Source organism: Vombatus ursinus, unplaced genomic scaffold, assembly GCF_900497805.2.
Source record: "Vombatus ursinus unplaced genomic scaffold, bare-nosed wombat genome assembly UNPS02014961.1, whole genome shotgun sequence".
Taxonomy (NCBI): domain Eukaryota; kingdom Metazoa; phylum Chordata; class Mammalia; order Diprotodontia; family Vombatidae; genus Vombatus; species Vombatus ursinus.
In genome coordinates this window covers 1607286-1634276 of record NW_020954739.1, presented here as the reverse complement: position 1 = coordinate 1634276, position 26991 = coordinate 1607286, and the positions used below count along the sequence as shown (strand labels likewise).

Sequence of the window (26991 nt, the reverse complement as noted above, 5' to 3'; positions counted from 1 at the left end):
CGGGCAGCCTGGGCGCGGGGGCTCTCAGGGGCCACTGCCGGGCGATATGGAGCTGCTGTCGGCCCTGAGCCTGGGCGAGCTGGCTCTCAGCTTCTCCCGGGTGCCCCTCTTCCCGGTCTTTGATCTCAGCTACTTCATCGTTTCCATCCTGTATCTCAAGTACGAGCCAGGTCAGTCAGTCAGTCCCAGCCGGGCAGGGTTGGGGGCTGGGAGCGCCTGGGCCTGGGGGGTGGGTGTGGGGGGGGACCTTGCGGGGCTGGGGCTTGCTCTCACCAGCCTTCAGTCTTCGGACCTCTCCGCTGCCCCCTCCCCATCTCCCTAGCTGCCCTTTACCCCCCACTCCACCCCTCTGGTGCCCTTGGCGAGATGAAACCGCAGCTGTTATGTCTATATAAGGCTGCCGAAAGAGAAATGGGCTGCCGGAAAATTGACACCGCACCCCTCCCCCCACCCCCCCGGGGCTAGGTTTCCGGGAGACCCTCTGCTGTGACCCGCTGAGTCAGGGCCCCCCGAAATCGTCCCTGCTCGGTCTCGCTTGTCCCTCGCTTAGGGAAAGGGTCCCTTCTTCCCTGCGGGTGACCCAGGTATCTGCCTTCGTGGGAAGCATGTTTTCTCTAAAGAATACTTGACCAGGAACCATCAGACCTGAGTTCTAGCTATGGCTCTGAAACTAGCTACGTGGCCTTGGGGAAATCACTCAAAACCTATTTGAGCTTCTTCTGTAAAATGGGGCCACGATTATGCCTAACCTATTTCTTGCGGATCTGGGAGGATCAGATGAGATAATGAAATTTAGGATTTTTGAGTTGAATGGCACCTCTGATCATCTAGGCCAGTCCTCAGTTTACAGAGGAGGAAACCGAGGCCCGGAGAGGGGAATAGACTTGTCCAGAGTCACACTGATAGTAAGAAACAGAGCTGGGATTTGAACCTAGGCTTTTTGCCTCCACGTTCAATGTTCTTCGTAACAGGGATCGAACCAGAATTCCGCCTCCCCCATCGACCAAAGCACGGGGCACTATTCAGTTCACCGTGAAATCTGGTGTCTGGTGGCTTGTAAGGTGTTATTTTTATCGGTGTTGATTATTCTTTCAGCATCACCACTTCTGTCCAGAACTGGACTTTTCATTTACAGACAAGGAAATGGAACTCCAGTGGAGACACTAAGGCTATATTGCTGGGCAAGGGATCACCTGGATTTCATCCTTATACTTTCCACCCTGTTTTCATGCACTGTGAGCCGGAAAGCTGCTTTGAAACCTGGAAGAGTTTCGGGGGGAGGGAGGGGAGGGGAAAGGAGCTGATGCTTTAAAAGCTGTTACCAGGGAACATTTATTTTGCAAAGCAAAGTAGGAATAGCGTTGTACTAGGATTGGAGTATTTGTTTCCTGTTTCAAAATGTTGGTAGCTTGGTTGGCTGCCTACAATTTTGCTGTAGCCCTACCTCACCCTTCTCTGAGAAAAAAGGAAGCCTTCTTTAGGAATCGTTGTTTTAGACTAGGTGATCTCTGAAGCACTTCTCATTTTGATAGCTTAAATTACATGTCTCAAGGTTTCTTTGAGTTCTGAGTTCCCTCCCAGTTTCTGTATTACATGTTCCATCCAGCACTGGCTTTCAATGATCCTAAAGTCTCACTTCCATTTTTGACATTCTATGTTCTAAAGCACCTTCCAGCTCTGACAATTTGTGAATTTCTATTTTTTTTAAAGTTCTATTTAAAAAATAAGGGATTTGGCTGTTGGAGTAAAGCACCATCAGAGGTAATTGACAGATCTTCTGGAAGGACTTTGACTTTCAGTAGAAGCTTTGGAAAGAATGCTTCGCCTTAGGGGAATGAGGGAACCATGAGTCTGGCCTGCCTTGCATTTGGACATGGACCAATTTTTATTGAGTTTTTTCCTCCTTTTGGGGACAGATGATCTCAAGTCTACATAATTCAAGGTACAACCTGAGAGCTTTGAAAACCCTTCAGAGGGAACCACCAGGGGTAGAGAGAAACTCGCCAGTTAGTATCCAATTCTGCACGCTCTCGGAGCTATTTTAGATGTATGCTATCATAAGCAGCATGAGAGAGCTTAGTTGGTTAGTGTTAGGAGAACCCCAGGCTGGAATCCTTTCTCTGACCTTTATTAGCTGTGCCTCAGTATCCTCCTCTATAAGATGGAGATAGTAATACCTTCTGAGTTGGTTGTTATGGAGATCAAATTAGATCATTCCTGGCATTAATTTTGTGCAACCCTTAATGTGCTATAATGTCTGTTTTTGATTGTCAGTATCAGTACCTGGAAATGGCAAAGCGCCTTGTAGCATTTTGTAGAATTGCCCAGAATTCTTTGGTTGCTTACATTTTATGGAATTCTAATTACTTGATAATTCTGATTTGGAGTCAAGAAAACCTGAGTTTGAGTCTTGGTTTTCTCACTTACTATGTGATCCTTTAGCAAGTCACTAGGCCACTCCAAGCCTCAGTTTCCTCATCTGTATAATGAGCCTGTTAATACTTGTTCTCCCTCTATAGGGGTAAAAACATTTTGGAACCATAAATTATTATAGAGATGAGAGTGAGTGAATTTCTAGGTCCATAATAGCTTCAGCCTGAGCTGGAGACTGAGCCTGAGCTCCAAACCTTCCCAAAATGCAGGAGGGTTAAAAAAAAAAAAACAAAACAAGAAAGTAAATAAATCACAAATGAAGTAGAATTCTTAATATCTGTATTCAAGAGATTCTGATAAACTCTGAAGCCATAGACTAAAGCTGTAATGAAACTAGATAGCCCCTAAATTAATTTTTTTTCAATTCATTATTTAAATGCATACTTTGTTCAAGTACATGATAAGCATTTTGTGTTCTATATTCTGAGGGCCCTCCCAGCTCCGACGGTCAGTATTCTAGGTTTAATATTCTGAGTTTCAAGGTGTGACATCTCTAATGTTCTATAAGTCTAACTTGTCCCTTGATGCCTCTATCAGAAATAGCCTGCTGGGCTTAACCCAAGATGGTAAATCTCAGGTTTTAAGAACTGCCTATTGTAACTGAGAATGTGGTTTTCTGTGAATGTTTGTGAGTCTTAGAGACAGTCAAGACATACCAGGAGTAGGACAGGAAGCCTAAGAGTTTCCAGAGGAATGTCTGGGGAAATCACTATCTACTCAATGAACATAGAGCTTCAGTGTGTTTATATGCCCTTGCATTACTTCATATTATTATTAATAATAATCATAGCCTGCATTTATATAGCCCTTCTTATAAGTGTTATCTCACTTGAGCTTCACAATAACCCTGGAAGATAGGGTTTATTATTATCTTCATTTTACAGATGAGAAAACTGAGGCAGACAGAGGTAAATGACTTCTCCAAGGTCATACAACTAGTTAAGTATCTGAGGCCATATTTGAACTCGGGTCTAACTGAAGTTTAGGGTTCTGGCCACTTAAGGTTTACGGAAGGGCTGTCTCCTCATAGCAATCCTGTGAGGTATGTATCGTATGTATTATTATGCCTATTTTACAAATGAGGAAACTCAGGCTCAAAAAAGGTGAAGTGACTTAACCTATGTTCATACAACAGTAAATTTCAGAACCTGAGGGTGGAAACCAGGCAGGTTTTTTTCTACTAGTTCAAGGGATGTGTGTATGGGGGTGTGTGTGTGTGTGTGTGTGTGTGTGTGTGTGTGTGTGTGTGTGTTTTCACCTTTTTGGTGTCCTTGATCACTTTGGCAGGCTGATGACAGTTGTGGAGCCCTTCTTGGAATGATGCTTTTAAAGGCCTAAAAAAGAATACATGGGATTATGGGGGAAACTAATTATTTTAAAAGAAGATTGTCAAAATATTTTTTAAAAAAGTTTGTGGACCCCAGGTTCAGAGCCCCTGGGCTACATCTTGCTAATCTTTGCTTAGGGCTTCATCAGGGTCATAGTTATGCCAGTTTACTAGGGTACTTCTGGAGCCCTAGACATTATAGGTAGAGGACGGTTACCGAGGCACTGAAATTGGCTTTATATTGGGAGTATTTAATCTGTGAAGGGCCAGGGATTGCTCAGCTTAAAGAGTGCCTGCCTGCCTGCCTACCCCTGTGGTCAGGACAAGTAGTGTGAAGAACCCCCTGGCCTGGAATTCCTGGGGCTCCGGGCTCAGCTCTGCTCCTTATTGCCCTTGTCACTGACTATTCAAGTCCTATTGCTTCTCTAAACCTCGGTTTCCTCATCTGTAAAATCAGGGGTTTTGGTCTAGATATCCTCTGGGACTCCCTTCCAGCCCTACATCTGAATCTGAGCTGTAAATTCTCTAAGCTCAAGAAATGAATGGACATAGGGAATTTGGAGTGTGGGAAGAACCTCCACTAGTGCAGATGATATCCTATCTCTAACTATGCAGATAAATCTGTTGCTGGGGCACATGGAAGCTAAATGACTTTCCAGAGTTGCAGAAAATGTCTGCACCAAATTTAGACCCATGACTTCTAAACTGCAAGCCCAGAGCTCCATGATGCCGTGATATCCCTAAGCCTATGGAAATGGGGGTAAGAATTCCAACTTTACCTACTCTGATTATCAAATGAGATGACGAGGACAATGGCAATAAAATGTGCTGTAACCACCCAACTCCCAAGCCATTCTAGCTGCCCCAGAGTGGAAGGGCCTGCCACGGAAGGGAGTGGGCTGCTTTTCCCTAGAGGTCTTGAAGCCAATGCTGTGTGATCCCTTGTCTGGGATGTTGCTGAGAGGGATTCCTAGGCAGGTCCAGAATAGACCAGTGATTTCTGAGGCCCCCATTCATGCTGCTCTGAGACTGGCATTCTGGGAAGCACTATAGCAATGTAAGTTATGGTAGCTCACATTTATATTTATATTTATATTTATATTTATATTTATATTTATATTTATAGCTCTGTGGTTCATAAGGCACTTTGCGCACAGTACCCCTTTCTCTTCTTGGACCCTGCCAGCACCCTGGGGCAAGCCCTCCTCACCTCATGCCAGGATTATTGCAATACTGCTGGTTGGTCTATCTGCCTGAAGTCTCTCCCCACTCCAGTCCATCCTCCATTCAACCACTAAAGTGATTTTCCTAAAGTACAGACTTAACCATATCACCCTACCCTTACTCAGTAAACTTTAGTCGCTCCCTAGTGCCTTGGATCCAATAGAAAATCTTCTGCTTGGCATTCAATCCCTTCATGACCTGCCCCTCCTAGTCTTCTTACACTTTGCTTTACCCCCAGTAACAGACCCCTTTTCATACAACCCTCCATCTCCCCAATTCTGATTGGCTGTCCCTCATGCCGAGAATGCTCTCCCTCCTCATCTCTGTCTCCCGACTTCCCTAGTTTCCTTCAAATCCCAGATAAAATCCCACCTTCTACAAGAAGTCTCTCCTGATATCCCTACACACTACCTCTTCTCTGTGATTATCCCAATTTGTCCTCTATGTAGCTTATTTGTGCCCTTGAGACTATTGCCTTTCTTAGTATAATGTCTGGCATATAGTAGGTGCATAATAAATGTTTGTTGGTTGACATTATGACATCATAATGTCCTAATAATAATAAATTAGCATTTATACAATATTTTAAAGTTTGTAAAGCCCTTCCATATATTATCTCATTTGATCCCACAATGACCTTGTGAGGTAGATGCTATTATCATCTCCATTTTATGGATGAAGAGATTGAGACAGAAAGGTAAGTGGACTTGTTCAGGGTCATACAGTTAGTGTCTAAGGCAGGATTTGAATTTAATTTAAGTCTTCCTGACTCCACTGTCCAGTGTTCCATTGGTGACATCACTTAGCTGCCTTGATAAGAGGGGAGGTAAGAAGGGAGAACATTCCAGGCACAGGTGACGGTGGCCAGCTCCACAGCACAGCAATGTGGAGTAGAATTCTTTTTTGGAGACAGTGTAGTATAGTGGGAAGAATACTAGATTGGAAGTCAGGGGATCTGAGTTTGAATCCCAGCTCTGCCTTTAAGTCTTGTGTGACTTTGGGCAAGTGACTTGACTTCTTCATCTGTTTAAAACAACAACAATGGGAGCAAATTAGATGATTAAGGTAGTATGGCACAGTGGAAAGAATACTTGCTTAGGAATCAGATGGCCTGGGTTCGAATCCCACCTCTGCCATTTAATGTGTGACCCTGGACAAGTTACTGATCATTTTTGGTCTCAATTTCTTCATCTGTATAATAAGAGTGTGAGAGGAAGGGATAAGTCACCTAGAGCATGATCTAGGTGGCTTATGATTTCTCTTTCAGTGCTAAATGTAGGATTCTAGGATCGCTAAGAGCCTTCCTAACTCTAAATCTATGGTCCATTTTAACCAGATAAACTTCTTTTTTTTTTTTAATTAAAAATTTTTTTTTATTTTTAAGAATGACATTTTTCTCAATTACATGTAAAAACAACTTTTAACATTCTTTTCTTAAAAATCGTTTTTGAGTTCCATATTCCCTCCCTTCCGTCCCCGCCTTGAGAAGGTAAGCACTTTGATATTGATTATACATGTGCAGTCATGTAAAACATATTTCCATATTTCCTTGTTGCAAAAGAGAAGACCAAAAAAAGAAGAAGAAAGAAAGTAAAAAAAGAGTATGCTTTGATCTACATTCAGAATCCCTCAATTCTTTCTCTGGAGGTGGATAGCATTTTTCATAAATTCTTTGGAATTGTCTTCTATCATTGCATTAGTGAGAATAGCTAAGTCATTCACAGTTAATCATTAAACACTATTGCTGTTACTGTCTATAATGATCTCCTGGTTATCAGATAGATTTTTAATGGCTATTTAAACCCATTTCTTTGGGCCTTCAGAATCCAGGCCAAACCACTGTTTTCCAGATCCCCCACTGCTCTGCCTGTGGCCTTCATCTGGGACCCTAGGCCCTCTGCTCTGCCCAAGGACTATTGGGCTAATTTGGAAAGCTGTGCATCCAAGGCTGGCCAAGAGACAGCCATATGTTCAAATCAAGCCAACCCTTGGTAGAGTTCATCTCAGACCTTCCTCCCTGGGGCACTGCAAGAAAATAAAGAAAAAAAAGAAAAGAATTTAAGTGTTCCTTCGGTTAAGACAAAAACCACCAACCCCCAAGCTCAAGATTGCAGGCTTTCCTTTCTGAGAGAGGATGATTGAAAATGTCCTGAGCTAAGACCCTGGAAAGAATGGCATCCAAGAAGTTATTTTTAGATGGGTCTGGATGGTGTGGGGAGGGGGAAAGGGAGAAGGTATCAATTTCTGAAAAACAAGGGCTTGTTACTCCTCCCAGACTGACTGCCACCAGCTGTTGCAAGGGGGATTTAATGCTTGGCTGCTGGAGGGATTTGAATAAATCCCCAGAGAGTAGAAAGAGCTCAGGTCCATGAGATGGTGAGAACATTTTCACCTCAAGCCCAGGGGCTTGTTGATTTTCAAGGAGCGGAGGGACCCTGAACAATCCTGACAGGCTACATTATCAGACTTAATTTTTTAAAAGAATGTTTATTGATAAATACTGTTTTCAGTACATCATACAAAGCCCAGTGTACTCTCCAGCAAATCCCTGGAAAGTTGCAATTCTAATCAGATTTGAATTGATCAGTCAATCAACAAACATTTGTAATAGTTCTGTATGTACCCAGCATTGTGCTAGACACTGTGAATGCCAGGATGAAAATAAAACAACCCCTGCCTTCAAGGAGTTTACATTTAATCGAGGAAAACAGTGTGTAAACCTTTTTAAAAATACAAAATTCTGAAAGTAAATGGAACCAAAAAAATCTACTGTTTTGGCCCTTTACAACCTGGCCCCCTCCTCCCTTTCCAGTTTTCTTTCTTTCTTTCTTTCTTCCTTTTTTTTTTTTTTTTTTTTGTGAGGGCAACTGGGGTTAAATGACTTGCCCAGAGTCACACAGCTAGTGAGTGTTATGTGTCTGAGGCCGGATTGGAACTCAGGTTTTCCTAACTCCAGGGTTGGTGCTCTATCCACTGCGCCTTTCCAGTTTTCTTAACGCCGCTTCTTCCCCTCTCCCAACCCCCACGTACCCTACCCTTCGATCCCAGAAACACGTTTTCCTTGCTGTTTCTCACCAGCCTCCATTTCCAGACTCCAGGCATTTTCAGTGGCTGTCCCTCAAGCTTGGAATGCTCCCTCTCCTCATTTGCCTCCAGGCTTCCCTGGCTTCCTTAGAGTCCCAACTAAAATCTCAACTTCTTTAGAAGCCTTTTCTGGATCCCTCTTAATTCTTGTGCTGCTTTCTCTCTGTTAATTACTTCCTATTTATCCTTTACGTATATTGAATGTACAAAATTGTTTGCACGTTGTCTCTGTTGAGGTCTGAGAGGTTAAGACCCCTCAAAGACCGACGTAAACTCAAGCATTCTTTAAGTCAAGGTGGCAAAGATTTATTGTTACGCTTTTCAGCGGGCGAGGATTCTCAAGGAACCTGCAGGAGACTGAGGATGGACCTAGGGTTTGTATGGAAAAGGGCATGGGAAAGGAATGCCAGGGACACTGTTGAGGTAATCTAAAGTTCCAGGTGTCTTTGGGAGCTATGGATGAGAAAGTACAGGGAGTATTCAGGACAGGGAGGGAGATGACAGAGGTATGGATCTTGGGAGTCTGGCAGGAGGAAGAGTCCTTGGGCTGGCCAAGGACAAAACTCCTTGGGCTGGGCAAGGCACCCCTCTCCCTCTGTCTTAATGAGAGAATGCTCTGCATCAAGGGAAAGCTTTCTGACAAGACAGGAACTTACTAAGAAATTGGGAAGCTTCCAGAGACATGATCTGAGGCCTTGGGCCTAAGCAGCCATCCAGCTCTGTGTTGCTGCACTAGGAAGAGAGATACAGGTCTTGCTGGGGCCCAGGCATGAGTAATTGTCCTTGGGCTGGGGAGTGGTTGTCAGAGACAGTGTTTCTCAGACTAGGGAGAAGTTGGGGTCCAAGTACAAACATAAGCACCCCATCATCTCCTCATTAGATCAGAACCTTTTTGAGGGCAGTGACTGACTTTTGCCATTCTTTGTATCCCCAGCACTTAGCACTATGTCTGGCCTCTAGTAGGTGATTGATAAATGTTTATTGTCTGACTGAAAGTCATTTTGTAAGGGAGGCACTAGCAGCTGGAGGGGAGTGGAGACAGGAAATCAGGGAAGGCCTCTTGGAGGAGACGAAGCTAACTGTAAATCTTGAGGGAAACTGGAAAAGTTATTCAATAAACATTTATTTAGTGCCTAATATGTGCCAGACACTGTGCTAAACGCTGGAGATACAAAGAAAGGTAGCAGACCACAGTCCCTGCCCTCCAGGAGCTTACAATCCAATGGGGAAGTTAACAAAAACCAACCATATATAAACAAGCTGGTTAGAGGTGTCAAGATATTTGGAGACAGTTAACAGAGGGAAGGCACTAGAATTAAGAGGGATATTGAAAGACTTCCTGCAGAACCTGGGATTTTAGTTGGGACTTGATAGAAACCAGGAGGTAGAGATGAAGAGGGAGAACATTCCAGGCATGGGGTACAGCCAGAGAAAATACCCAGAGCTGAGAAATGGATTGTCTTATTTGTGGAACAACCAGGAGGCCAGTGTCACTGGGTCTAAGAGTATATGTCAAGGAATAAGATGTAAGAAAACTGGAAAGATAAGGTGGGAGTGGGAGTGGGGAAAGAATGAAAGACTTTGAACGATAAATAGAGGATTTTGTATTTGATCCTGGAGTCAATAGGGAGCCATGGGAGTTTATTTAAGTAGGAGGGTGACATGGTCTGACTTGTGCTTTAGAAAAATTACTTTGGCAGCTGAATGGAGTGGGGAGAGACTTGAGGCAGGCAGACCCACCAGCAGGCTATTGCAACAAACCAGGTGTGGGATGATAGGACCCTACACCAGGGTGGTGGTAGTGTCAGAGAAGTTGTATTGGGGAGAGGTTGGCTTTTTAAATTTTTTTATTAATTGATTTTGATTTATCAACAGTCACTTCTATAAGCTTTTGAGTTTTAGATTTTTCTCCCCCTCCCTTCCCAAGATGGTGCACAATCTGATATAGGCTATACATATACATTCCTATTAAACATATTTTCACATTAATGATGTTGTAAGGAAGAATAAGAACCAATAGGAGGAACCACCAGAAAGAGGAAACAAAGCAAAACAGAAGGGAAAAAAATAGCAAATAGTATGCTTCAATCTGCATTCCAACTCCATAGTTCTTTCTCTAGATGTGGATAGCATTTTTGATCATGAGACTTTTGGAGATGTCTTAGATCCTTGCATTGCTGAGAAGGACTAACTCTCTCAAAGTCAGTCATTGAACAGTGTGGCTGTTACTGTGTACGACATTCTCCTGGTTCTGCTCACTTCACTCAGTGTCAGCCCATACAAGTCTTTTCAGGTTTTTCTAAGTCTGCTTGCTCATCATTTCTTATAACACAATAGTGTTCCATTATATTCAAATACAACAACTTGTTCAGCCATTCCCCAATTGATGGGCATCCCCTCAATTTCCAATTCTTTGCCGCCACAGAAAGAGCTGCTACAATATTTTTCTACATGTGGGTCCTTTTCCCATTTGTATGATCTCTTTGGGATACAGCCCTAGAAGAGCTATTGCGGGGTCCAAGGGTATGCACATTTTTATAACCCTTTGGGCATAGTTCCAAATTGCTCTCCAAAATGGCTGGATCATTTTACAACTCCACCAATAATGCATTAGTGTGCCAATTTTCCCACATCTTCTCCAACATTTATCATTTTCCTGTTTTGTCATGGTAGCTAATCTGATAGGTGTGATGTGGTACCTCAGAGTTGTTTTAATTTGCATTTCTCTAATTAATAGTGATTTAGAGCATTGATTTTTTTTTTTAGCATTTTTTCATATGACTATAGGTAGCTTTAATTTCTTCCTCTGAGAACTGCCTGTTCATATCCTTTGACCATTCATCAATTTAGTTGTAAAAATTCTTTCCCAGCTTTCTGCTTCCCTTCTAATCTTGGGTACAGAGATGTTATAAAGGTGAAATCGACAGACCTTGGCAACAGATTGGGTATGGGGGGGAGGGTGAGACACAATGAGGTAATGAGGGCCTGCTCTAGGGTAGTGGCAGTGTCAGAGGAGAGAAAGGGGTATATTTGAGAGATGGTGCAAAAATAAAATCAACAGGCCATGACAACAGATTGTCTCAGTTTCTTCATGTGTAAAATGGGAATGATAGCACTTGCCTTACCAAGTTGTGGTGAAGATTAAATGAGGTAATATTTGTGAAGTGCACTGTAAACCTTAAAGGGCTATGTATTAGATAGCTATTATTAATAGCTGTATAATAGTTCAAGGTCACCAGATTTCAAAGTCCACTACACCAGGCTATCTCTGAAAGGAGTATGTTAATAATAATAATCTCTTTTGCTTGAATAGTATGTTGTATAGCTATTGTACTAACTATCTAACCATATTGTACTTGTGAACAGATTTTTTTTGAGCAAAAGTGTAATTACACACACTTCTATTAAATCCCCTCTTAGTAGATTCAGCCTAGTTTTCTAGCCTATCGAGTACTTATGAGTACATTTAGCTGTCCTTCTCAGTGATAGCCTAGAGCAAATCACATGCAGATATGATCAACAGGTTTAATTAAATAGCGCAGGACCAAGAAGAGATTCACTGGGCACTCCACTGAAGACCTCCTTCCAAGTTGATATCAAACCATACACTTTGGATCTTGTCGTTCAACCGGTTCCAAATCCATCTAATATTTTTGTTACCTAACCTACCTCTGTCCACCTATTCCACAAGAAGAATTTGAGCTACTTTATCAAATACTTTACAAAATCTAGGCCAGGAGTGGGGAATCTGCATGTGGCCTCGAGGGGTGTGTGCCCCACCCCTGGTAGGCAAACTCTAACTACACAGTATCCTTTCCCTTTCCTATCTGATGGTTTAATATTACTGTCAAAAATGGAAATAAAATTAATCTGGCATTGCCTGTTTTGAATTTCCTTTTTTTCATTATGAACTTAAATATCAATTAACACAAACATACATTGTCAAAGAAGAACAGAAAATGAAAGTTGTATGTGAAACCATGGATCGCTATTATATACAGATTTTGAAACGCATATATTAAATTTAGAATGGAACACTACCCAGGTTGTATGTGTGCCCCTAGTGAACATTCTTCTGCTCTCTTCTGTGTATTTTCTTAACATTTCCTGGTTGCGCTTTTCTCTCTTTCTTTTCTTTTTCTTTTTTTTTTTGCATCATTATCAGTGACCCACTGATTCTTCCCCCTCCCAAAATAAAAGCTCTTTCGTACAGTCAGACAAAACAAATTCATACACTGGTTGTATCTGAAAATGTATGTCTGATTCAGTAGCGCTAGTCTATCATCTCTTGGCTAAGAGCTAGGAAACATACACCATCATCAGTTGTCTGGACCTGGAATTGGTCCTTACACTGATTAAGAGTTTTTAAGTCTTTAAAAGTTGTTTTCTTTTATATTGTTGTAATTTTTGCATAAATTGTTCTTATGATTCTATTTACATCACTTCACATCAGTTCATCCAGGGCTTCCTAGGTTTCAGTGAAACCATCCCTTTTGTCATTTTTTTTTGTTTGTTTTTGGGGCGGTTAGGCAATGGGGTTAAGCGACTTGCCCAGGGTCACACAGCTAGTGAGTGTTGTGTGTCTGAGGTTGGATTTGAACTCAGGTCCTCCTGAATCCAGGGCCAGTGCTCTATCCACCGCATCACCTAGCTGCTCCTCTTTTGTCATTTATTAAGGCATAATGATATTCCATTACATTCATGTGCCATAATTTGTTCAGTCATTCCCTAATTGATGGACACCTCCTTAGTTTCCACTGCTTTGTTACTGCAGAAAGAGCTGCTATAAATATTTGCGTACATGTAAGTCCTTTCCCTCTGTCCTTGACCTAACTGGAGTTATGTGCGTAGTAATATTAGATAATATTTACAAAAGTGCTTAGCACAATGCCTGGCACATAGTAGGTACTATATGAATTCTTATTCTCCTGATGCTGAGTGAAGTGAGCAGAACCAGGAGAACATTGTACACAATAACAGCCACATTGTGCGATGATTAATATTGATAAACTAAACCCTTCTCAGCAATACAAGGATCTAAGACATCTCCAAAGGCCTTGTGATGGAAAATGCTATCCACTAAGAAGAAAGAACTATGGAGTTTGAATGCATATTGAAGCATACTATTTGCTATTTTTTTTCTTCTATTGTGTTTTGTTTCCTCTTTCTGGTGGTTCCTCCTATTGGTTCTAATTCTGATTTACAACATCACTGTGAAAATATGTTTAATAGGAATGTATATGTATAGCCTATATCAGATTGCATGCTGTTTTGGGGAGAGAGGGGGAGGAAAATTTAAAACTCAAAAGCTTATGGAAGTGATTGTTGAAAACTAAAAATAAATTAATAAAAAAATTAAATTAAATTAAAAAAAATAAATGCTTATTCTCTTCTCTTTCCCTCTAATGGCATCATTGGATCAAAAGTGTTGACATAGTTTAGTGACTTGGGAGTTTGAAGTTCCATATTGCTTTCCAGAATGGTGGGACTCATTCACAGCAGAGCTTTGGGGAGTTTTTCCTTATGTCAAGCCTAAATTTGTGTCGTCACAACATCCACCTATTGCTCCTGGTTCTACCCTACCCTCTGGGGTCAAGTAGGACAACACTGGGTTATTGGTAGAGGCCTCTTGAAAACCAGTCCACTGGTCTTTCCAACTGAACCAAGAGATCTCTTTCTGCTGAGTTACATTTTACTTTCTCCTTCCAACACCTCACTGTAATGAACCCATTATACTCCGTGAAGACTTGGCAAGTCAGGAAAAAATAGCGATTACCTGTCTTGTCATTCTGGAGCCTCCACCTGTCTCCACCCCTAGCTATATTTAACTTCTCACCTTGACTCCCTGCCAAGCCCTGCAGCCCATTGCATACTTCTTGGCTCACCTTCTTTTGCCTAACTTAATTCTTCCTGATCCTGTACTTACGTGTTATTCCTTCAACCTGGAATGCCCCTTTCTGCACCTCCCCCCTTCCCACTCATTCAAAGGCCTCTGGCTTTGTCACTTCATTTTCTTCACCTTTTGCAAAATCTGATTTTAAAATTTGCCTTCTTTAGGAAGTCCTCCTGGATTTATCCAACATGACTCTCACTTTTCTTTATTCCATACTCTCTCAGCATCTACATATTTGACTTGTGTTCTATTACTGACCATGAACACGGGCTACTTTTCTCCAATGATTTCCTCTTTCATTTCCCCCGTGAGGTTTAAATTTCTCCGGGAGCAGGAACTCTACTTTCTCATAGCTTTGTAGACTGTCAGAGCTGGAATGTATCTTAGAAGTTAACTGATCTAACCATGACCTATTTTACAAAAGAGGAAACTGAGGTCCAGGGAGGGAAGTGATTTGCTCCAGGTCACAAAGTTAGTCACAAACAAAAGACAAGATTTTTTTAAAAAAAAAATTTTTAACATTTAAATTTATTATTTATTTTGGACATGGCTTTCTTTTTTAAATTTTGAATTCCAAATTCTCTTCCTCTTCCCACCCTGTCCTCTACCTACTGAGAAGGCAAGCAATATGACATTAATTATAAATGTGAAATCACGTAAAACATATTTCTGTATTAGCCATATTTTTTTTAAAATAAGAAAAATAGAAAAGGTGAGAAAATTATACTTCAATTCGCACTCAGAATTCGTCAGTTATCTCTCTGGAAGTGGATAGCATTTTTTCATCATGAGCCCTTTGAAATCGAAGAGATGAGATTCAAAGGCGGATTTTTTCTGCTATATCAAAGTGTTTCCAACCTCCTTCCCAGGTGCCTAGTACAGTGTTCTGTTAGTAGTAAAATGACTCGCTGATGAATGAATGAAACAGTAAAGGAATGGATGAATGAGATGAAGGAAAATAAATGAGTGAATGAATAAATCAAGTTAACAAGTATTTATTAAAAACTTACTATGTCCAGGTCCTGTGCTAAGTGCTGGGGATGTGGGGGTGGGGAGTCGAGGGAGGAGAGAAAAGGCATAAAAACAGTCCCTGCTTTCTAGGAGCTCACAGTCTAATGGGGAGAGACAACATGCAAACAAAAATGGACAAATAATCTGAAGACAGGATAAACTAGAGATAATCTCAGAAGGAAGGCACTGAGATTAAGGAGCACTGAGCAGGGCTTTTTGCAGAAGGTGGCACTTTAGCTGAGACTTGAAGAAAGCCAGGGAAAATAGGAGGCAGAGATGTGGAGGAGGAGAATTCCAGGCATGGGGGATAGCTAGTGAAAATGCCCAGAGTGGAGAGATGGAATGTGGGAAGGAGACTAGTATCCCTGGATTACAGAACATGTTCAGGCAGTAAGGTAGAAGAAGACTGGGAAGATAGGAAAGGGCCAGGCTTTGAAAAACTTTCAAAGCCAAACAGAAGATTTTATATTTGATCATGGAGGGAATAGGGAACCACTGCAGTTTATTGAACAGAGAGATCACATGGTCAAACCTGCCCTTTAGGAGTACCATTTGGACTACTGAGTAGAAAATGGACTGGAAGAGAATTGAGACACAGAAACCAACCAGCAGGCTCTGAAGCAGTGGATGAACGAAAACTATGAATGAATGAATGAGTGGATAGAAGAATGAATTAAATTAGGAATGGAGGGATAAATAAATCCCTTTCTAGGAAATGAGGAAATTTTTGGGGGTTGTTTATACCACCTAGAGAAAAGGTTGAGTTGGGTGTTTGAGCTCCCTAACCTCCTTAGGGCCTTCAGACCTGTATGATCAACACGAGGGTGGTTTTGCAGGTGCTGTGGAATTGTCCCGGCGGAGCCCTGTGGCCTCATGGATCTGTGCCATGCTCTATTGCTTTGGGAGCTACATCCTGGCTGATCTTCTGCTCGGGGAAGCACCAATCGATTATTTCAGCAATAACTCCAGTATCCTCCTGGCCTCAGCAGTCTGGTAAGCCCTCCTTTGGAAGGAAACCTTGCCTCTTGCTTGTATAACAGGGAAAGGTTGGCCATAATGATTGCTTGGCTCTTCCCAGAGCTCTTATCAGGCAGTCCTTGAAACTTAACTAACAAAGGATGGCAGAGATAAGAGAGGCCTCACACCATACAGTATGAGCAAGGTGATATAGTACAGAGAGTCAAGAGATGCTCCATGGAAGAGGAGATGCTTGACCCCGGCCCTAAAGGAATGTTTTTCATTTCTGTCTGACTCTTCATGACCCCATTTGGGGTTTTCTTGACAAAGATATTAGAGTGGTTTTCTATTTCCTTCTCCAGTTCATTTTACAGATGAGGAAACTGAGACAAACAGGGTGAAGTGACTTGCTCAGAGTCACACAACTAGTAAGCATGTGAGGCCAGATTTGAACTCATGAAGATTAATCTTCCAGGCTGAGCACTGTACCCACTGTGCCACCTAGCTAAAGGAAGGCTAGGTTTTGGATAAATGAAGAAAATGACAGGAGACATTACAGTTGGTGGAAGCAGAGTGAGCAAAGGTATGAAAGTAGGAAAACATGAGAACGTATACGGAACAGCAAGTTGACCAGTCTGCCTGGAGAAGGGTTCATGTTGAGTAATACCTAGAGAAAACACAAGGAAGGATGACAGAGGGATGTGCTCTGATAGTGGGGAGTTGTCCAATCTGGCCAGAGTGGGAGGTAAATTGTAGGGAGGCAGAGAAATCAGACATGAATAAGCAGGTTGGGGCTAGATTGCAGAAGGACTTTGAATGCCAGGCTAAAAAATCTGGACTTGTTAGAAGGCAATGAAGAGCTATTGTAAGCTCTCCAACAGAGGGGTAACCTTATCAAAAAGATGAGCTTCGTTGTGAGGAGTGTGCAAGGTGGGTTGAAAGGGGAGATGTTGTAAGCAAGGGAATGTCATCTCTTTCTCTTCTAGTTCTCACATTGACTTCAATAAATTGACCTCGTCAGACTCAAAGCTAATCACATTCCTTGCTGTTCAAGCCATCACAGAGTGAGGGGCAGGGGGGATGAGGGGGTGTCTTGGTTTGTCCCAAATGTTGGCGGCTGCCTTCCTTGCAGGTACATGATTTTCTTCTGCCCCATGAACCTCTTTTATAAATGCATCAGTTTCCTGCCCGTGAAGCTCATTTTTGTGGCAATGAAGGAGGTAGTGAGAGTTCGAAAGATTGCCGTTGGGATCCATCATGCCCACCACCACTACCACCATGGGTGGTTCATCATGATCGCCACAGGCTGGGTCAAAGGTAAGTCCTTTGGCCCCACCACGGAGCCCCTGCCACCAGACTTATAGCCATAAGTGGGAAATTCCAAGGGAGACCATCACATTTAGAATAGCCAACTGTTCTATGGAATAATAAAGAGATGCTCTTACCTCTTTTAAAATGAATTAAATGCTTTATTGATACTCTTTTAAAAATGATAGTAGAGTCACTTTCTGATGATTCCCTCTATCATAGAACCCTTTCTTATGACAAAGTACAACTAGGCAAAATAAATCAGCACCACTATAGCCATAACTGACTGTGTATGCTTCATTCAGCACCTGTAGTTCACCACCTCTCTGCTGAGAGGAAGAAGGCGTGATTCACTGTTAGTCCTCTGAAGGCTTGAATGATCACCGACTGCATCAGACAGAGTTCTGATGTCTTTCAGTGTTATTTTTCTTTTACATTATTGTAGTTATTGTGTAAATAATATTCTTCAAAAGACCCACAATTCTGTTGGTGCGACTTCTCCTTCCACTAATGTAGAAGGCAAACCCCTCTGTATCAGATTTCATGGATTACTAATAAAAAAAAAATTTAAAAAAGCCTCCCTTGGTAGCCAGCCTTTTGGTGATTCATTCATTCAACAACCATTTAAGCACCTACCAAGTGTTGTCCTAGGCTCTGGGGATACAAAGACAGACATAATAGTCCCTGCCTTCAAGATGCTTATATTCTGCTGGGAGAAAGCAAGCCAGTAAGTACATACAAAACATATACAATGTGACAAGCTTCTTTGTACTGATTTAGGTTGGGTCACAGGCATATTGTTCATAGCTATATATAAAGCCTGTCCCACTGTGGAGGCCCTCCTATACCTTTGGTTTCATGGGCATAGTCTTTTTTTTTTTTTTTTTTTTTTTTTTGCTTTTTCTTTGGTGAGGCAATTGGGGGTTAAGTGACTTGCCCAGGGTCACACAGCTAGTAGTTGTCAAGTGTCTGAGGTCAGATTTGAACTCAGGTCCTCCTGACTCCAAGGCTGGAGCTCTATCCACTGTGCCACCTAGCTGCCCCATGGGCATAGTCTTTTGAAAAAATTGTAGGTTTTTTTTATAAGTAACAGAAAAAATTACCTACCTCCAATCTACTCCAGCCCCTCCCCACCATATACACACATTGGGGAACAAAAAAAAAAGAAAAGAAAAAGAAAACCTTTGTCACAAATATGCATAGTCAACAAAACAAATTTCTACCTTGGCCATGTCCAAAAAATAACATGGCTCATCTGCATTCTGAGTTCATCTCCTCTCTTCCAGGGGGTGGGTAGCATGATTCATCATCAGTCCTCTGGAATTATGGTTGGTCCTTGCTTTCATCAAAGTTTTTAGGTCTTTTAAAGTTGCTGTTTGTCTCGACAGTTATTGTTATTGTTTAAATTGTTTTCCTGGTTCTTCTTCCTTTACTCTGCATCAGTTCATGTAAGTCTTCCCTGGTTTCTCTGAAATTATCCCTTTCCTCATCTCCCTGGCTTAGTCTTAAAGAACTTTGGGTAAGCCTCAGGAAATGATGAGGCACTGAAGGAAGACCTTGATAAAGGAACACTATCCGAGCGGCTCATATTTGTACTGTGGTGGCTTGAGAGTAAAGGGTGTTTTTGGTTTGGGAAGTCCCCGAGATGGTGACTGGCATAACAGGGCAGTTGATTGATAATCTTTTTCCAAAAAATGTACAGAAAGTATTCATATGTACTATTTGTGCCTGCCCTGTGGTAGAGCCTTCCAAGCTCATATTGATCTGATCAGCGACAATTGGACACGTTGTACATTGATCTGGACACTGTGATGTCATTTTGGTACTCTTCCATTATGAAGAGCAATGACCAATTTCCAAAGGCAATGGTTGTGTTGATTTGATTTCGAGTTAGAATATGTTAAGGTGCCTCGGAGCCACAAGGGAGCTTCCAGGAGGGGAGGGGTCAATCATGTCCAGCGGTTATCCGGGAAGACTTCAGGGAGGAAGTGGCAGCTGATTGGGGGGCCTTTGAAGGAGAAGGGTTTCAGTAGACAGAGATGTGGGGAGAGTCCGTGGTAGGCAGGGGCTGGAAGATCCAGAGACTCCATTTTGAAGAGCAGGCTTCACGGCTATCACATTGGGGACGTGGTCTCACTGGCTTACTGTTGTACAGGTTCGGGCGTAGCCCTGATGTCCAACTTTGAGCAGCTGCTCCGTGGAGTCTGGAAGCCAGAGACAAACGAGATTCTGCACATGTCCTTGTAAGTCGTTGGCGTTGTTTGGAACGTCCTCTTTCATAGTCAGGATGTTAGGAAATCCAAGGTATTCCCGCTTTTGTGGATGAGGAAACTGAGCCCAAACAAGTCAGCCACTTGACCTGTGGCCATCCTCAGAGTCTTAGGGTCTCCAGGTGTTTAAGCTACAGTCAGGTCTTTCTCTGCCTAGATTAGACACCTGTGTATGAAAATGGAAATGGAAAGAGGTTCTGAGGTGAAGCAGGAACCATTTTTTAAAAATTTATTTATTTTTAGTTTTCAACATTCACTTCCATAAGATTTTGAGTTTTAAATTTTCTACCCCTCCCTCTCCTCTCCCCCTCAAGACGGCATACAATCTGATATAGGCTCTACTTATACATTCATATTAAGCGTATTTACCCATTAGTCATTTTTTTTTTTTGTGACGCAGTTGGGGTTAAGTGACTTGCCCAGAGTCACACAGCTAGTGAGTGTTAAGTGTCTGAGGCTGGATTTGAACTCAGGTCCTCCTGACTTCAGGGCTGGTGCTGATGTATCCACTGTGCCATCTAGCTGCCCCCCATTAGTCATATTGTAAAGAACAATTAGAATTAATGGGAGAAACCACAGAATGAAGCAATAAAACAAAACAAGGGAAAAGGAGAGCAAATAGTAAGCCTCCATCTGCATTCAGACTCCATGGTTCTTTCTCTCGATGTGAATAGCATTTTCCATCATGAGTGTTTTGGAGTTGTCTTAGATCCTTGCATTGCTGAGAAGAGGTAAGCCTATCAAAGTCAGTCATCTAACAGTGTGGCTGTTACCGTGTATATGTTCTCCTGGTTCTGCTCATTTCACTCGGCATCAGTTCATATGAGTCTTTTCCAGGTTTTTCTGAAGCCCATCAAGCAGGAACCATTTCTTAGCCTATTTACTTCGCTAAGTGCCCAGGCACTTAATAAATGCTTTTTCTTTTTTTCTTTTTTTTTTTAAGGCAATTGCGGTTAAGTGACTTGCCCAGGGTCACACAGCTAGTAAGTGTCAAGTGTTTGGTCTGAGGCCGGATTTAAACTCAGGTCCTCCTGACTTCAGGGCTGGTGCTCTATCCACTGCACCACCTAGCTGCCCCAATAAATACTTTTTCAATTGCATTGAATTGAATTGGGGCAAAGGGCTGTCTGAGGTGCATACTGACCTCCGCACCATAGGCTGCTGGGTGGCACTGTGCGTAGAGTTCTGGACTTGGAATCAAAGACCTGAGTTTGAATCCTGCCTCTGATGCTAGCTGTGTAATCCCAGGTGCAAGTCACTTAACTTCCTGTGCCTCAGTTTTTTCACCTGTAAAGTGGGGAAGATAATAATAATAGCACCTGCCTCCCAGGGTTGTTGTAAGGATCAGTGGAGATAACATCTATACAGCGCTGTGCCAACTTGTAAGTGCTGCATTAATGCTGTTAGCTGTTAGAATTGGAGGCCATCCCAGCTGGAAGGAGGCTAAGAGTTCCAATGCCTTCATTGGAGAGAGTGAGGAAATGACTCGTCTATGTTAGTGGTAAAACCTGGACTAGAGAGGGTCATCCAGTTACACAGAGAGCGCCTAACAGTATAATTGTATCAATTTAGGATTCAGGGCCCAACTCCAAGCACATAAGATGAAATACAAGCATTTCCAATTGTACCCCAGCCAAAGGAGGACACATAGGGGACACATAGGGTACTCATCTATCTTTAAGTTTGGAAAGGAACTTAGAAAATAGAACATAGAATGTCAGAACTGGGAGGGATCTTGGGGGAAAGATGCCTACTCTTTGCTAGGCATTGTTCCAAGAGCTTTACAAATATCTTATTTGATCCTCATAACCATCCCAGGAGATAGGTGCTATTATTATCCCCATTTTATAGTTGAGGAATCTGAGGCAAGACAGAGGTTAAGTGATTTGCCCTAGCTGTGGCTAGGAAGTGTTTGAGGATAGATTTGAACTCAAGTCTTGCTGTGTCCAGGCTCAGCACTCCATCCACTGTGCTACCTAGCGGTCTAGAGCACAGAATGTCAAAGCTGTGAGGGCCTTTGGGCCAGAGAATGTCAGAGCTGGGAGGGCCCTTAGGACACGGACTGTCAGAGCTGGGAGGGCCCTCAGGACACGGACTGTCAGAGCTGGGAGGGCCCTTAGGACACGGGATGTCAGAGATGGGAGGACTCTTAGAACACAGGATAGAGGACTCTTAGAACAGAATATTAGACCTGGGATGGACCTTAGGAAACATCTGATACAGTCCCCTCATTTTACCACAGAGAAAACTGCATAGAGCTGACATTCCATGTTCTAAGCCCCCATCTACTTCTAGCATTCATGTCCTATGTGTTCTGGCTCTAAATTCTTTTTGTCTTGGACTGAAGTGGTCCAGATGACTGGGGGGAGGGGTGGTGGGAAGGTCATGATGGGAAGGTGGGGGAAGGGGGGCCTCAGCGCTTTGGGACCTTCCTGAATTATGCTGTGGATGCTGGGATGCTTTCCTGTCTCCACTGAGGCCTGGGCTCGTTTTTCCTTTCCAGTCCAACCAAAGCCAGCTTATATGGAGCCATTCTTTTCACACTTCAGCAGACCCGCTGGCTTCCCATTTCTAAGGCTAATCTCATCTTCTTCTGCACCCTGTTCATGGTGTCTTGCAAGGTAAGAGGCCGCTGGGGATGCTATAGGAGGACCATGATGGGGCTAGAAAATTATTTCCCCTAAAGTAGCAAGAATCCTAATCTGAACAGAAACTAGGAATCCTGGCCCCTGGGGAAGATTCAATTTGGGGAAGGTGCAGTAAGAATCAGACGCAGGGCCTTTTGTCCTACTGGGAAGGCAGCTATGTGGCTTAGTAGACGGAACTCTGGGCCTGGAATCAGGAAGACCTGAGTTCAAACGTCACCACATGCACATACTAGCTGGGTAACCTTGGGCAAGTCACTTAACCTTTGCTTGCCTCAGTTTCCTCATCTATAAAATGGGGATAATAACAGCACCTACCTCCCAGGTTTGTGAGGATAAAATGAGATAAAACTTGTAAAATTTTTTGCAAACCATAAAGCATTATATAATTGATACTGTTATTATTATTATTATTAGATATATCTTTGCTTCAAGGCATCTATACTGTTGCAGAGGACATAACTCTCACACACAAGAAATTGACTCTACAAACGGGATGTATTCCTTAAGTCCTTAGAAATGCTTTTTGATTGATAAGTATGGTAGGAAGCCAAAAAAGAGAGCAATTACTCAGGATCTGTTTTTATTTAGATGCATAAAACATCATAACAATCTTTCAGCCCCTCCCATCTGGCTTGAAAGTCTTTGTTCATTCATTTTTAGTCCCATTTCCTTTCATGTTGTTAATGCGCCGGGCACTGTGCTAGGCACAGGGACTACAAAGATAAAAATGAAATAGTCTCTGCCTGAAAGGAGCTTATATTCAATAGGGGGGAGACAACATGTAAACAAAGAAGTACATGCAGAACATATGGATGGGGTCAGAACTGTGAGCTTCTAGGTGAGAAAAGTCCCTCTGCTAGTACAGATTGGTACCTTCTCTGTGAAAGCAGCCCAAAGCCCTGAAATGTCTCTTTATTTTCTTTCATTTCCTTAAAAAATTTAAATTTCTTTCTTTTTCTTAAGAAAAATTATTTTTACTGTGTGACCCTGGGCAAGTCACTTAACCCCAATTGCCTAAAAAAGGAAAAGAAAAGAAAAGAAAAGAAAAATTATTTTTATTTGACCTTTTTCTTTTTTAAATTAATTTATTTTTACTTTTTGACATTCATTTTTATTATCTTTTTCTTAATTACATGTAGACAAACTTTGTTTTAACATTTTTTAAAAAAGATTTTGAGTTCTAAATTCTCTCTCTTTTCTCCTCCCTCCTTGAGAAGACAAGCAATTTGATATCGATTATACATGCACAGTCATGCAAAACATTTCCACATTAGCCATGTTGCCAAAGAAAATGCAGATCAAAAAAAAAAATAATAAAGGAAGTAAAAAAAGCGTGCTTCAGTCTGTATTCAGACCCTATCAGTTCCTTAAATAAACATGATAGTTTGGTATGAATGACTGTTCTGCTCGGAGGAAGGTGTTTTTGGTTTAAATCTTCAAACCATACAGCTAAGAGACTCCATCTCTTTCATTATAACCCTTTTATTCCTTTACTTGTTTGAAAATCACAAAAACAGATGCAATTTTGCCCCTTTCTTCTCTTCCCCTGTGTGCTTTATAATATTCTGCAGCGTTTCAGACATTCTGGCATCTCATCAGCTCTGAGAGTTACCGTGACCACATCCATGCTGTTCAGTTCCGTCAAGTATTCTTATTTGCGTCCATTATGTTAAGGGCTTATTAAAAACAATTAACACAATTGTGGGTAATATGATGTGCAGCAGTACGTCACATCCACATTTGATGTGACAAAGTATCTATCATGTTAAAACCTTCAAGTAGCTCTCATATGTTGCATTAATTGAATTTGGAGCCACATCTAATGCCCCCTGGTATAATTTTATAGTTTACACTAAATCAAATTTTGCCTTATTCAAACTTGGATTCAAAGACACACACACACATATATATATATACATGCTTTTATGTACATATACTATCTGTGTATATACTATGTGTATATATATATGTATATATATGGATTATATATAGTATATGAAATAAATTTTGGAGGTTGATAGCTTCAGCTTGGAGAATGTGTTGGGGATTAGGAAAGGCTTCATATACAAGGTAGTACTTGAACAGGTCTTTGAAGGAGGTAAGGAATCTCATGAAAGGCAGTGATGAGGGAGAGCATTGTGGGCATGGGGGACAGGCAGGTATGGAGAGAAAGTTTCGTGTGTGAGGAACAGCGGTAAGGCAGGTTTGGATGGATCATAGAGTTAGTTATTGTGTCCTCTGTGCTTCTTTTTCTGCTTTTTTTTCCCCTTTTTCATATAGCTTTTCCCTAGATTTCTTTTTCTGCCTTATATCCATCAGTCTTAATTCACTGCATTATAGTATTCCCTGACTTCAGGGATTCTGAACCTTTTGGGAGTCCTAGACCTTTTCTGGCAGTCAGTCCGATGAAGCCAATGGCCTTCTTCTAAGAACCGTATCTTTAAATGCATAAAATAAAATACAGATGATTACAAAGCACACCAATCATGTTGAAATATAGTTATCAAAATATGTTTTTAAAAAATTTCATGGGCCCCAAGTTGAGAATCCCTACACTGTATAAATGGACCACAATTTATTTGATTCTATTGTTGGATATTCAGAATACTTCCAGTTTTTTGCAATTCTTATAATGCTGATATGAAAATCTTTGTGCAGATAGAAAACAGTTAAGTTTTGATAAGGTAGGGAGTGGGGCATAACAAGAGGAGGGCTCTTGTGGGCCCATTCAGTGAAGGAATGGAATATTCAGTAGGGCACTGAATTTTAAAAAGCAGGGGAAAGGTCTGGAGGGATGTCCCATGCAATTGGCTGCTTAGAGATTTCCTGTTATGGCTTATACCTCAGTTCCAGTAACCTAAAATGACCTCCAAATCATATTCTTCTCTCTCTGTGTGTCTCTCCTCTTCCTCTCCCATTCCCCATCACAGGTGTTCCTGACAGCTACACACTCCCATGCGTCCCCGTTTGACACTATCGAGGGCTTCATCTGTCCTGTGCTCTTTGGTTCTGCCTGGGGAGGCCCTGGGGACCATCAGCATGATGACGATGGGTTTTCCCACGATGCCCAGGGGGGGCCGTCCTCTTTTCATGCCCCACAGCCTCCGGCCAAATCAAAGGAGGAGTTGAATGAAGGCTCGAGAAAGAGAAAGGCCAAGAAGGCAGAATAAATGAAGAATCTGCCACAGGTGACTAGTGGCCAAAGAGAGAGTCACTTCTGAGCTGCATGAGAAATACACCCATGTCACCCGAGCCCTCACAGGCTCCACCCTAAGACTTGTACAAGGGAGAAGGAATTTGAGGAGACCACCCAGTGTGCCTCTATTTCCATCAGGGACCCCTATTTTCAGGGGCTTACAGATAAGGTATAGAAATCCCTATAGGCCCAAAAGGAGAGTTCTAGCCCAAAGCAAGGCATCTTGGTGGTAGGTTTTCTCCTTTTTTTTTTTCTCTCCCTTTAAATAAAGACTATTTTGGGAAACAGTTTTAAGTTGCTATGGGAGTCCAGGAACATTGGTTCTTCCTGATATCTCTTTAGGATTCCTGGCATGTGAAAACTACTTTGTATTTTAGACTAATTTGTTTTGAATCCAAGAATGGAAGAGCAAGGTGGAAAAAAACCCACCCTAAAATAATTGGGCTCTTAATAGTGTCTTTTTGAATTGACTTATGAGAAAGAAACATAACTTGGATTTTGAGAAGGGGCCTCGATGGCTAAGTGACCCACCCAAGCTGGGGAGATACCTGTGGCCTGTTACCTCTGAGCCAGACCTGGAGCTGCCCATTCACGTCAGATCCGGGTCAGCTTTCAGAGAATTGTCTTTTTGGGGGATTGAGATTTCCCAGATGGCCACTGGTAACGTTAGTGACTTTTGAAGCTCTATCAGACCTCCCTGAATTCTTAGGATCAGAATGGAAATTGAACCGATTTTTAATTGAAACTTTTAACTGAGCTTTCTGATTAGCCAAGAAGCTTGGCATCTACTCAACGTGTCTCTCTTGGGTCAACTAGCCTATGTGACGTGAAGGAAAAGGCACAACCAGAGAGAAGGGATCTTAGATAGCACATTACGTCACTGTGGTCCTCTGCACTCTGGCCCTTGGCCAGCTCTGCTAGATCTGCAGTTAAGTTCTGACACTGGCTTTGACGAGCTAGGGAGTCTTTTCCAAGTTGGGGTCTTGGGCTGTGGGGATCATGTTCCAATCCAAACACCCTGAACCACCTGAAACTGCGCACCAAAGGGATAATAAGCAAACTGAGGCTGCCGGGACCCTCACCTGGAACTGGAACCTATAACTGAGGGGGATGCACTACGCCTTCCTCTGCTATTTTTCAGTCCCAACACCATGGCTGGGATGTTATTGCAAGACCCAACATTGGGAGAAATCCCAGGATTTATCCCATCAAGGAAGTTGGTCAATTGCGGTGAGTTTGGGAAGTGCATTACTCCAGGTAACTTGCCTCTCCCTACTCCCCACCATGAAGTCAGGCAGCAGGGTCCGATGTCGCCTTTTAATAGCATCGTGTTTTGACAAAGCTGTTTCTGGATGACTATAAAGGGCTCCATGTAAGGGGGTGATGTTTTATAGATGAACCACAAAATAAAAGCATTGTGAGGTGAATTTAGAGGCCTCCCCCACTTCTTCCCAGCTCTTTTCACATTTTCAGATCCAAGGAAGTCAGAAGACAAGGAGAAGATGATGTCACCTTGGGCTTATTTTATTTATTTTCCAGGGGTGTGTGTGTGTGTGTGTGTGTGTGTGTGTGTGTGTGTGTGATACACACATTACAAATTTCCCACTAACTCCCATCACCAGTGGACCTGGGCACTATCT

The 26991-nt window shown here is 42.2% G+C and overlaps 1 protein-coding gene across 1 annotated transcript; it reads left to right on the top strand.

Annotated features, from left to right (window-relative positions):
- TMEM38A (transmembrane protein 38A) lies at positions 1–26770 on the top strand. The gene is made up of 6 exons (XM_027845387.1): positions 1–170; positions 15809–15965; positions 17062–17246; positions 19393–19480; positions 22011–22128; positions 25086–26770. Exons 1-6 carry the CDS (start codon positions 47–49, stop codon positions 25323–25325), a joined length of 912 nt encoding a protein of 303 aa, XP_027701188.1. The 5' UTR covers positions 1–46; the 3' UTR covers positions 25326–26770.
- Positions 26771–26991: the final 221 nt, after the last annotated feature.

Coding starts and splice junctions, on each gene's coding strand:
- TMEM38A (XM_027845387.1), top strand. CDS start 47: ATGGAGCTGCTGTCGGCCCTGAGCCTGGGCGAGCTGGCTCTCAGCTTC. Junction 17,247..19,392: donor CGCCACAGGCTGGGTCAAAG/GTAAGTCCTTTG, acceptor ACTGTTGTACAG/GTTCGGGCGTAGCCCTGATG. Junction 19,481..22,010: donor GAGATTCTGCACATGTCCTT/GTAAGTCGTTGG, acceptor TTTCCTTTCCAG/TCCAACCAAAGCCAGCTTAT.